Genomic DNA, 11,439 nt, shown 5'->3' with positions numbered 1-11,439 from the left:
GAAGCATATACAGCACACTGGGATCCAAATTTTGGATTCCTTATGTTTTATTGGCAGATTCATGCAAGGTTCAGCTTCTTAATGAGAGCTGAATGGGTATTATCCCTGTACTCCACCAGCCAGTAAGCTTAAATAAAGTTTCTCAGATGCCAGCCTTGCGCTGCTGCCTTTATGATCAGAGAAAGAGCTGATCTCAACTATTTCTCAGGGACCCCTGGGTTCTGAACCAAGGGAACAGTTCTGATCCTCATTCAGACTTTCTGACCTGGTCACTGCCACCTGGATTAGCTGCTGAGAACTGCCCTTTTGGATAATCCCTGTGTTCCTCCTCTGGCTGGGCAGCCTTATGGTGGCATTGTCCAATACAGCACACTATGATTCCTCTGCAAAGGTGTTGGATATACATTTTCAAATAAATTTAAAGGTTATGTACAGAGTACATAATTTCAGCATTGGCGATGCAAAGAAACACAGAACTGCACAAAGCTGCATACTAATAACAAAAAAATAACACGTGGAACTATTATGTAAAAAATATATACAGTATTTTTAAGAGCAAAGTAGAGATTTAAACCCATCTGGCCCCTTTGTGTTCCACCACAGAGCAGATATCCCAGGTTTCTGTACCAGTTCCTGAACCTTTCATATGAGGACAGGCTGAGAGAATTGGGGCTTTCAGCTTGGAGAAGGCTCCAGAGATGCCTTGTAAAGGCCTTCCGGTACCTGGAGGGGACATACAGGAAAGCTGAGAAGAGACTTTTTATAAAGGCATGTAGTGAGAGGGCGAGAGATAATGGTTTTATGCTGAAAGAGGGTAAATTTAGGTATTAGGAAGAAATTTTTCACTCTGAGGGTGGTGAGACACTGGCACAGGTTTCCCAGAGAAGTTGTGCTGTCCCCTCTGGAAGTGTTCAAGGCCAGGCTGGATGGGGCTTGGAGCAACCTGGTCTGGTGGGAGTTGTCCCTGCCCATGGAACTTTCAGGTCCCTTTCAACCCAAATTCTTCCACGATTTCGTAAAGCTTCACGTAGACACTCGTGTTGTGAGGCAGCCCAGGCACCCATAGAGCTGTGAAGGACAGAACTATCACATTGTTACACTCAATGAGGGGCACATTCATTAAACTGCGGAGCACCGAAATACCTGACATACCTGTTCCACTCTCCTGGGGCGCAAGTGGAAAACACCACCTTGCCTCAACAGCCCGAAGCCTCCCAAGGCGAAGGAAGGAAGACTCATGACAGTAAGGACAGGACAATTTTTTTTTTTTATTATTTTTTTTTTAAATTTTTCTGCCGGCTCCTCATTCCCCTCACACTAAACCCCTCACGGTGGCGGCTCCTCGGGACCTTTAAACCCACCCTTTCCCACACACTCTCCAGCCCCGTCCCTCTCAGCCCCTGAGGCGATCCCGCCCTTTCCCTCCCAGCCCAACGGCCGAGCGGGGCGGGACCCGCGCGCTCCAACGGCCGCCGGGTCTGAGGAGAAGCGAGGCGGGGGCTTTATAAGCGGCGGGGCAGAGCCGGGTCGGGCCGGGCTGGCGGATTATGGGGAGTGCCGGGCGGGTCGGGAGGACGCGGGGAGCGAGGAGACCTCGATGGTAAGTGGGGAGGGAGGGAGCAGGCGTTGGTTTCTCTCATCGCGGGGGGCTGTCGTCTCTCACCCGGCCGCTGAGGCCCTGGGCCCCGCCGGACCCCTCCGCCGCCCGGGTGCAAATCTGATGGAGGAGAGGGGTTTTCTCCAGAGCCCTCCAGCCCCGAGCAGGGATATGCGTTCTGTTCCTTGTTTTGCCTTCTTGGGCGTTGTTGCTTCCCTCCAGCTGCTAAAGTAGACTTAAATATGTCAGGAAGGGACTTCTGCATGGAATCCGTTTAGTTGAAGGGGAGCTTTCACTGCCTTCTGTGCTTTGTAAAAGCAGGTGGTCTTTTGCAAAAACTTGAAGCGATGGTTGGCAGGTTTAGTCCTGTTTTTATTTATTATTTATTTATTTATTTCTGATGATGCTTTACTATTTGAACACGAAGTCCGAGCTGTGTGTCTGCAGTGTAATCCATGCAGTTAAAAAGTATTGCTTGGATAACACGCATGCATGCATTACAGGTAATAACAGTTTCAGACTAAGAACACATTTAGCATAAGCCTTCTGTAACAGGTAATGGTCAAATTCATTTTGAATAGTTACAGCTACTCTAAGAAAGCCAAACAGTGTGCCTAGTATGCTAGCAATATTGTTAGCCAGTGAAAAATTTACTGTGTGATTTCTCAAGTCTGTTCTCTAAGAACAAAATGTCTAGATATTTAAGTGATGCATTCTTTTATGGAATCTGGACTTTTGATTTTATTTCAGTCACACTGCCAATTAAAAGCAATCAGACTTGCTTCTGACTTCTCCGGAGTGTGTGTATGAATCATTGTATCAATCTAACCCAGTGTCTTTTAGAGGCAGTAACACCTTTGTCATCTTGCTGTTGAGGGGACAGCAAGGTATATTAAATAAGGACAATTTTTTTCCAGTAAAAAACCCCTCAGTTCATTCTACAGTGAAGGCAGGACCACATTTTTAAGTAGCTGGACAATGGAATTCTTTGAAGGATGTGCTTACCGTGTTTATCAGGGTAGGGACATTTTCTGAGTAAACGCAAAACAATTCAGAAAACAAGGCAGTTCCAGGAACAGAGGAACAGAGCACTAACAGGGATTAATATGTCTTTCAGAGGTACAAACCTTGATAGTGTTTTGTAAGGTCTTCACATTGGGATATATAAAAGAAACAGTGTGCTATAAAATACCTGCTTTAGGGCGTGCTATACATATATCAAAACTTAAGCTAATATTACTAAAGCTGTATACAAAGTGAAAACTTCATTTGGGTGTGCTTGCACACTTCTGCTTTGTGCCAGTGCCCCATAATTACATAGAAAAGTTGAGTAGCCTTCATTGCCTCAGCCAACTGAAATACAAACCTTAGTACAGGTATTTTTCATTTCATCAATAGTGAACTATTTTCTTTTTTTTAAAAAGTTTTTCAAAAGCAAAGATCATGTGTGTAGCTGGTAGTGGGGAAATTGACCCCGGCTTTGTCTCCTTTAAATAAATGATCTGCCATTATTCATGGCAGGACAGGAATATGAGGAACTTGGGGCTGGAAGTGGCACAGTGTCATGTGGCCCTGCTGCTTTCCCATGGAAAAGCTGGCGTTTAGTCTGTCTGTGGCTCCTGAGCTCTGCAGGTCACTCTTATTTGGTGATATAGTGGGTGTCCTTGCTTTTTTTTTTTTTTTTTTTTTTTTTTATGTATTGAGTATCAGAAGACTGAAGACACAGGTAACTCTTAATGAAGTAAAGATGACAAAAGGCAAACTAGGCCTGCAGTGATTGTTCAGGCATGCCTGCAAACTCTCTTAACTTCGTTAAGTTGATTATTGGCTTGATTATTAGCACTTCCAGAGAAAGTGACCAAAGAGGAGTCATTGTTTAAAAAGACAGTGCAAGTAACTGCAGAATTTGGTGTTTTCCAACTTGGTAGTATGGGTGAATAAAAAAAGCAATAAGGAATTCATGTGCTGAGGGGAAAGGGTTTACAGTACATTTATTCTACAAAGTTACTTGGCAATATATAACCTTAGAATCCAGTGTTTAGGAGAGTATTGTAGAAAATGGAGAATGGAAACTATTTATTTTATGAGAAAGGGAAAAATTAAGCTATGGAGAGACCTACTTGGTTTTGGGAAGGGCAGTCTTGTATTGGCTGGACTAGTCTGGTTTTGCAGTTCTTATCTCTTTTCTAAGGTAACAGGATTGTTTTATCATCTTGCAAAGCATATGTTATAGTTAATTTATAAGTGGTCACTTGTGAATTCACATGATTGACTTATAAATTAGAGCAGCTTTTTTTTTTTTTATTTATTTATTGATTCATAAAAGGTCATGGCTTGGCTTCGCAGATGAAGATTTAAGAAGGGCTCTGCCCATGCTTGCTGCAAGCTGTTAGCATATAGCGTTCACAAGAAGGAATATTGTGAACACTGGTAGCAGAAATAAGCCTTAATGGAAGCAAAATGTTGTATGTACCCCAATATTCTGTATATCAGCTCAGCTCATGTTAATGTTGATACCAGGAAAAAAGGAGCATAAGTTTAGTAGCGACTGTCTTAAAGTTCCATTTGATTGCAGAATGCAGTCATACTAATTCAGCTTGGTAAGAATAATTGTATTATTCATTGCTGTGCTTCTTAAGATCATGCCTGGGAGGGAAACTACTTTAACCTTTCATGGTGAAGATAGTGGTGATCCAAATACCTAGTAGAGACAGTGTTTTGTACCCAGATGCTTTTCTGCAGTATTACTGACTGACTTCTGATTGTCAGAGGTATTAAATGTTTTTACCCTTAGTATATTTGGAAGGTCTATCTTAAATGGACAAGGCACAAAGTGCTATTAAATGTTATCATATGTATTTATATAACAGATGTACTTAGAGAAGCATTAAATTCTCTTATTTCACAGAAGGAAGAATCAAAAATGTCAGCACTAAATTGGAAACCCTTTATCTATGGAGGTTTAGCATCAATCACTGCAGAATGTGGTAAGCTTTTCCTTTAATACCCAGGTAGTCCCTTTTAAAAGAAGCTTGGTTCCATGTTATCAGTCGACAATAGATTATGGTGGTCTAGAGCATAGGAATTTTTTTCTTTATTGATGACTGAAGAATTGCTCAGAACTTTACAGACAGAAGTGTTCTGAAATTGTAACAAACTCATCCTTGGTGAATCTTGTTTTTACACAAATTTTGTGTTCTATTTTTTGGTCTTTGATGATGTGTTCCTAGACAGTGGTAGTAAGTATACACAGCTTTTATTCTGCTGGAGTAGACAAGTTTAAGTTCTGAACTTGTAATTTTCTCTTTGCTTTTCTGAGTAGCTACATTTAAATTCCCCCTTTCTTGAATGTGAGTGGCTGATTGAACACCTAAATTCAGTTAGTGTGCAATACAGAATAATTGCTGTAGTGAGACAGTGCATCTGATGTTTCAGTGCCTATTCTAAAGACAAACCTAAATTACCTTGTAAAGTCTTAGCTGAAATGCACATATATTAAAAGAAAAAAATCTGGATTTTCATAGTAGCAGAACATAATATGACGTGGTGGGCTTGCATGTGAAACTTGTCTAATAAAGGTGATGAAAATTAGTTTTATTTTCCTTTTCTACCTTCTCTTATCAATCTTGTTCAAACATGAATTTGAAACTTTTTATGATTTAATACAACATGGCCAATAATGCCAAAAACTTTGTGAGTAAGACAATTCATAAAGCCTTTTCTTGTTCAGTAACTCTTGTTAGAACAGATGCAGTTAATCTTGACTCCTATGTGGTCTCTTCATTAGAGGTAAGCTCTGGAGGAATATGCTTCCTAAACCCGCTCCTAAAAGGATCATGAAGTATATGAACTTGTGGAGTCCTGTTCAGTGTGGCTGTTAACAGCCAGGCACAATGAAAACATAGCCAATGCCAAGCATACACATAGGAAGTAGGTAGAGCCTCTGACAGGCTTTTAAAAGAAACAAGGTGACATAAAATGAACAGGACAGGAGCACCTTGTGCTGGGTTAGGAACTGGCTGGAGGGCCGGGCCCAGAGAGTGGTGGTGAACGGGGCTGCATCCAGTTGGCAGCCGATCACCAGTGGTGTCCCCCAGGGATCAGTGTTGGGCCCAGTTCTGTTTAATATCTTTATCTATGACTTAGATGAAGGGATTGAGTCCATCATCAGCAAATTCGCAGACAACACCAAGCTGGGAGGAAGTGTGGACCAGCCGGAAGGCAGGAGGGCTCTGCAGAGGGACCTGGACAGACTGGAGAGTTAGGCTGATTCCAACAGGATGAGGTTCAACACGGCCAAGTGCCAGGTCCTGCACTTTGGCCACAACAACCCCATGGGGAGCTCCAGGCTGGGCACAGAGTGGCTGAGAGCAGCCAGGCAGAAAGGGACCTGGGAGTCTGGATTGACAGGAAGATGAACATGAGCCAGCAGTGTGCCCAGGTAGCCAAGAAGGCCAATGGCATCCTGGCCTGTATCAGGAACAGTGTGGCCAGCAGGTCCAGGGAAGTGATTCTGCCCCTGTACTCAGTGCTGGTGAGGCCACACCTCGAGTCCTGTGTCCAGTTCTGGGCCACTCAGTTCAGGAAGGAGATTGAGGTCCTGGAGCAGGTCCAAAGGAGGGCAACCAAGCTGGTGAAGGGACTCGAGCACAGATCCTATGAGGAGAGGCTGAGGGAGCTGGGGCTGTTCAGCCTGGAGAAGAGGAGGCTCAGAGGAGACCTCATCGCTCTCTACAACTCCCTGAAAGGAGGAGGTAGTGAGGTGGGAGTTGGTCTCTTTTCCCAGACGACTTTCAACAAGACAAGAGGACACAGGCATAAGTTGTGCCAGGGGAGGTTTAGGTTAGATATTAGAAAGAATTTCTTTACTGAGAGGGTGATCAGGCAATGGAATGGACTGCCCGGTGAGGTGGTAGATTCTCCGTCCCTGGAGACATCTAAAAAGAGACTGGATGTGGCACTCAGTGCCATGGTCTAGCAACCGCACCGGTGGGTCAAGGGTTGGACTTGATGATCTCTGAGGTCCCTTCCAACCCGGTTAATTCTATGATTCTATGAACCACTTCCTTAGAAGAAAGTCTTGGTAGAGACTTTTTTCCCATGGAGTATTTTAATGTATTTTGGTGTATAATAAAGTTTGCTGTTTCTTATATAATTTTCTTTGTTGCCTTTGGCTAGGTAAATACTTGATAGATTTTCTTTTTTTCTTTGTTTTAAGGTACTTTCCCCATTGATCTGACAAAAACACGGCTGCAGGTTCAAGGCCAAGTCAATGATCCCAAATACAAAGAAATCCGTTACCGTGGAATGTTTCATGCACTAGTCAGGATATGCAAAGAAGAAGGATTAAAAGCCTTATACTCTGGGTAAAATTAATGGACTTGCAGTAAATGGTTTATGAACAGTCTGATAAGTGTGAGCCCATAGTGTGTTTGTTCTTGGGTTTCAGAATTGCAAGGAATTTGGTGAGCCTGCCTCTGGAAGCTGAAAGTCCAAGCTTAGATTGCTTCAGTCTTTGCACTCTGCAATAGCATTTCATGTTTAAAAAAACAAAACAAAACAAAAAAACCCAAAAAAAAGCCTGCTTGGAAAATTGGCTAAGCATAAAGTTACTCACCACAATGCTGCTATGGTTGTTCTATCTCAGAAGAAAAATTGAATTAACCTTTGTGTGTAAATGGGAATGCCTTTCTTTTAAACATGAAAGATGGTGGGGAAAGATGTGAACTACAGATTACATTTCAGACATGCTTGCAGCTATTTCACAGATCCCAAGCTGAGGCATGCTGGAACAGTAATCCTTCCACAGTTCATTCATGTGCTTGCAGAATTTATTTCAAAACCCAAAAAACCTTGTTTAGTCTATAGTGAGTTTAATTCCTTGTTTTAAATGAACAAACCTTGCTCTGGTAGATATCTTTTCTTCAGCCTTTCCTGCTCTAAAAAATATTGGCTAAGCACTCTTTTGTCATTTTGACCCTAAATATTATCACTGCCTGTTTTCACAGGATTGCACCAGCAGTGCTACGCCAAGCTTCATATGGAACTCTAAAAATAGGCACTTACCAGAGCTTAAAAAGAATGTTTGTCGAGCATCCAGAAGGTGAGGGTGTTTTTTTATTTATTTTTGTTTGGTTTGGTTTTGGTTTTTAGTTGAGGACTGTATTGCTTGAAGCTGGTTGTTTCCATTTGATAGCTTATTGTGGTGGTTTGAACAAGTCTTCTAAGATGATGGTGCATGTACCAATTACAACAAAGTGAATCAGCAAGGGAAACTTGTCAGAGCAGTTTTTAAGGCTTCTGCAATTAACTTTCTCTCTGGTTAAAGAAAGGGTGGCATCATCCTGCCCTGATGCATCTTAAACTTTGTAAATCTGCTGCTAAACTTTTTTCTCTGTTTGTGAAATAGATGAAACCCTGATAATAAATGTTCTATGTGCTGTTCTTTCGGGAGTGGTATCATCATCTATTGCCAACCCTACAGATGTCTTAAAGGTAATTGTGTTATGTAAAGTTTGTCTGTAGTTTTTGTCCTTTCCTTGAGAAATTGCAGAATCTAATGGTGAATGTAGGATTTGTTTTCTAAACTTATTTATTCTCATCTTCTAACTTTTAAAAATCATTAACATCCTGAATTCTATTAACCTCCTTCTGGTCCATACTAATTATTTGGAAGTATGCACTAGGAAACTGGTGACTGGGGAGATAGGTGGATCCGTGTAATTTTTTCTGGAGGTGGGGAGAGAGTTTAGCTTAGCTATTAAGAAAAATTTCTTGCTGAGAGGGTTTTTAAGCATTGGGACAGGCTGCCCAGGGATGGTGTTCAGAAAACATGTAGATGTGGCACTACAGGACATGATGATTTAGCTGGTGTGGTGGTGTTGGGTTGATGGTTGGACTTGATGATCTTGGAGGTCTTTTCCAACCTTAATGCTTTTATGATTCTATAATTTCAGATGGCTTTCACATGTTTGTGTGGAATCCACACTGCCTATTTCATTTTTACTTCTTGGTAACATTGTTACATTAGGTTGTTTCTTAAAACAGGCAAAGATAAAATAAGAAGCAAGAGTTTTTCCTAGTGCTACTTTTGCCGTGTGATTTTTTTTAATTTTGTAGAGAGGCTTTGCAATGCAGTGTCATATGGAAATGGTGTTCTAGTATCAGTCATCTAAAGTGATCTGGTGAAGTCATCACCTATTTAAGAATCTGTTAGCTTAATGATAGTGATGTCTTTCCAGTTACTTAGAAGGGCTGATGACAACTGTATGATGAGAAATGTAGCATGTGAATTAGATTGATGCCTGTAATGAAAAATTCAAGAAAACTCTTCTAAAACTCTAAATCTTTCAGAGGACTAGTGGGGGTATGCATTTCAGACATAAACTTCTATTTCAAGTTGGCTTCAATTAGTTATTTCAATTAGTTATTTCTCAAAATTATGTCCATGTACCAACTTACTTGTAACCAAGCTTGTATTTGGTGGTTACCATGGCAGGTGCCCAAGGGCATTCTTAGAGGTTGGCAGGCTCAGAGTTCATGGTACTCACCAGCTGAAACTGTAATCTTTTTAACCTTTCATTTTAACATGTGTGAGAACACTGAAAAGGATGTCCTGCAGAACCCATCTGTCAGTCTACTCTAAAGGGAGAAGTGTGCAAGTACAGAAATAGAAGTGACTTAATACTGCTAAGAACTACACTTCATACTTGCTCAAAATTAGTAGCTGCATTTGGATAGCTAAAGCACTCCAAAAAATGACATCTTGGTTATTATGGTAATGTCAGCTATTAATTTCTATTCAAAGAGATGGAGATACTATTTATAAAACTAAAAATTTTAATAAAACAGTATTAAAGTGTTATCAGTTGTATGTTTGAAGAGTATTTTCTGTTTTATCTTCAAATGAATTTCAGATCAGAATGCAAGCCCAAGGTAGTGTGATTCAAGGAGGAATGATGGGCAACTTCATGCAGATCTACCAAAAGGAAGGCACTAAAGGATTATGGAAGGCAAGTTTTTTTTTACTACATCCTATACTTTCAATACACCTGCTTGCTTAACTGAATTTCATATGCTTCTATTTCTCCAAGATATAGAGGAGTCAGTAGGTAATACATACATAGTTTGCCATGACTACTTCACTGTTGGTGTCTCTGTTTAGATGAAGGGTTACTACCAATGTTGTGTTCATGGATTAGCCACTCAAAAAAGAGGAGGAGGAGGCTTAAATTAGGGTGACTGGCTCTATGACAAGTTCAACAACCTTTTGGAAGAGGTTCTCAATCTGTATACTCTGCTCTTCTTAAAACATGTACCTTCACTTCAAAATGTTCTTTAGTTTTAATAAACACCCTCTCTAGCTCAGCAATTCTTGTATTCAATCTTGTAGATTGTCTTATGACAATTACAGTCAGTGGCAGCATGAAAACTGAAGACTGAGAATGGGCACTTGTTTTGAAGCAGCTAGAGAATAGTAGAGTTTTTCTATTAGTGTCCTTTTCTCTGCATAGCTTCTTGATCTCCATATTTCTGTTCATTTTCCTTACTTTGTCAGCTTTTCAGTTAGCAGCAAGGGGAGTTACTGTCACTTGGCTGCTGAGGCCTTACCTGACTGTTAATATAAAAATTCAGATGTTAAGAAGAGGTGGAGTAGATTAAAAGTGATTTATCTATTAATTTGAATTTGCATTTTTGTAGCACATCTAAGGCTTGTACTAATTAGCTGTACCTGAATTATCAACCTTCTTAACACATTCATTGTGTTCCTATAGGCTTCTCTGGTGCACAAAGGTGAATTTTAAACTTCAACTTTAAGCTTCCTTTCTTTTTCCAGGGAGTATCATTGACAGCACAGAGAGCTGCTATTATTGCTGGAGTGGAACTGCCAGTGTATGACTTTGTCAAGAATCACATCATTATGTCTGGATTGATGGGAGATACAGTATATACTCACTTCCTGTAAGTTTGTATAAATAAATGCTTGCATAGCTCACCACTGGTTAGTTCTTACAGAGCAATGAATATAGATCTTTTTTTTTCTTTCATGAGTGGATGTAAATATACTTCTGATGTGTTTATACTTCTTAATACAATAGTTTCTCAAATGGTAGCACATAGCACAGAAGCTAGTTTTATTTGACCTGCTGGTGGATGAGGGGAAGGCTGTGGATGTGGTCTACCTGGACTTCAGCAAGGCCTTTGACACCGTCTCCCACAGCATTCTCCTGAAAAAGCTGTCAGCCCACAGCTTGGACAGGAGCACCCTGTGCTGGGTTAGGAACTGGCTGGAGGGCCGGGCCCAGAGAGTGGTGCTGAACGGGGCTGATCCAGTTGGCGGCCGGTCACTAGTGGTGTCCCCCAGGGATCAGTGTTGGGCCCAGTTCTATTTAATATCTTTATTGACGATTTAGATGAGGGGATTGAGTCCATCATCAGCAAATTTGCAGATGACACCAAGCTGCGGGGAAGTGTGGATCATCTGGAAGGCAGGAGGGCTCTGCAGAGGGACCTGGACAGACTGGAGAGTTGGGCTGATTCCAACGGGATGAGGTTCAACACGGCCAAGTGCCGGGTCCTGCACTTTGGCCACAACAACCCCATGGGGAGCTCCAGGCTGGGCACAGAGTGGTTGGAGAGCAGCCAGGCAGAAAGGGACCTGGGAGTCTGAACATGAGCCAGCAGTGTGCCCAGGTGGCCAAGAAGGCCAATGGCATCCTGGCCTGTATCAGGAACAGCGTGGCCAGCAGGTCCAGGGAAGGGATTCTGCCCCTGTACTCAGCACTAGTGAGGCCACACCTCGAGTCCTGTGTCCAGTTCTGGGCCCCTCAGTTCAGGAAGGA

The 11,439-nt window shown here is 41.8% G+C and overlaps 1 protein-coding gene across 4 annotated transcripts in view; it reads left to right on the top strand.

Annotated features, from left to right (window-relative positions):
• Positions 1 to 1,499: 1,499 nt before the first annotated feature.
• The window catches only part of SLC25A30 (solute carrier family 25 member 30), a 17,288-nt gene continuing 7,348 nt past the window's right edge, over positions 1,500 to 11,439 (top strand). For 2 of the 4 annotated variants that reach the window (XM_071739749.1, XM_071739731.1), the window contains exons 1-7: positions 1,505 to 1,600; positions 4,506 to 4,584; positions 6,816 to 6,963; positions 7,606 to 7,700; positions 8,007 to 8,092; positions 9,514 to 9,609; positions 10,434 to 10,558. In XM_071739749.1, the coding sequence (XP_071595850.1) occupies positions 1,598 to 1,600; positions 4,506 to 4,584; positions 6,816 to 6,963; positions 7,606 to 7,700; positions 8,007 to 8,092; positions 9,514 to 9,609; positions 10,434 to 10,558 (632 nt within the window). In that variant the 5' untranslated portion in view covers positions 1,505 to 1,597. Of the gene's footprint in view, positions 1,601 to 4,505; positions 4,585 to 6,815; positions 6,964 to 7,605; positions 7,701 to 8,006; positions 8,093 to 9,513; positions 9,614 to 10,433; positions 10,559 to 11,439 lie in introns of all 4 variants that reach the window. The other 2 variants (XM_071739740.1, XM_071739758.1) reach the window with 2 other exon arrangements.

Source organism: Heliangelus exortis, chromosome 1, assembly GCF_036169615.1.
Source record: "Heliangelus exortis chromosome 1, bHelExo1.hap1, whole genome shotgun sequence".
Classification (NCBI taxonomy): domain Eukaryota; kingdom Metazoa; phylum Chordata; class Aves; order Apodiformes; family Trochilidae; genus Heliangelus; species Heliangelus exortis.
This window is presented reverse-complemented; position numbering and strand designations above follow the sequence as displayed.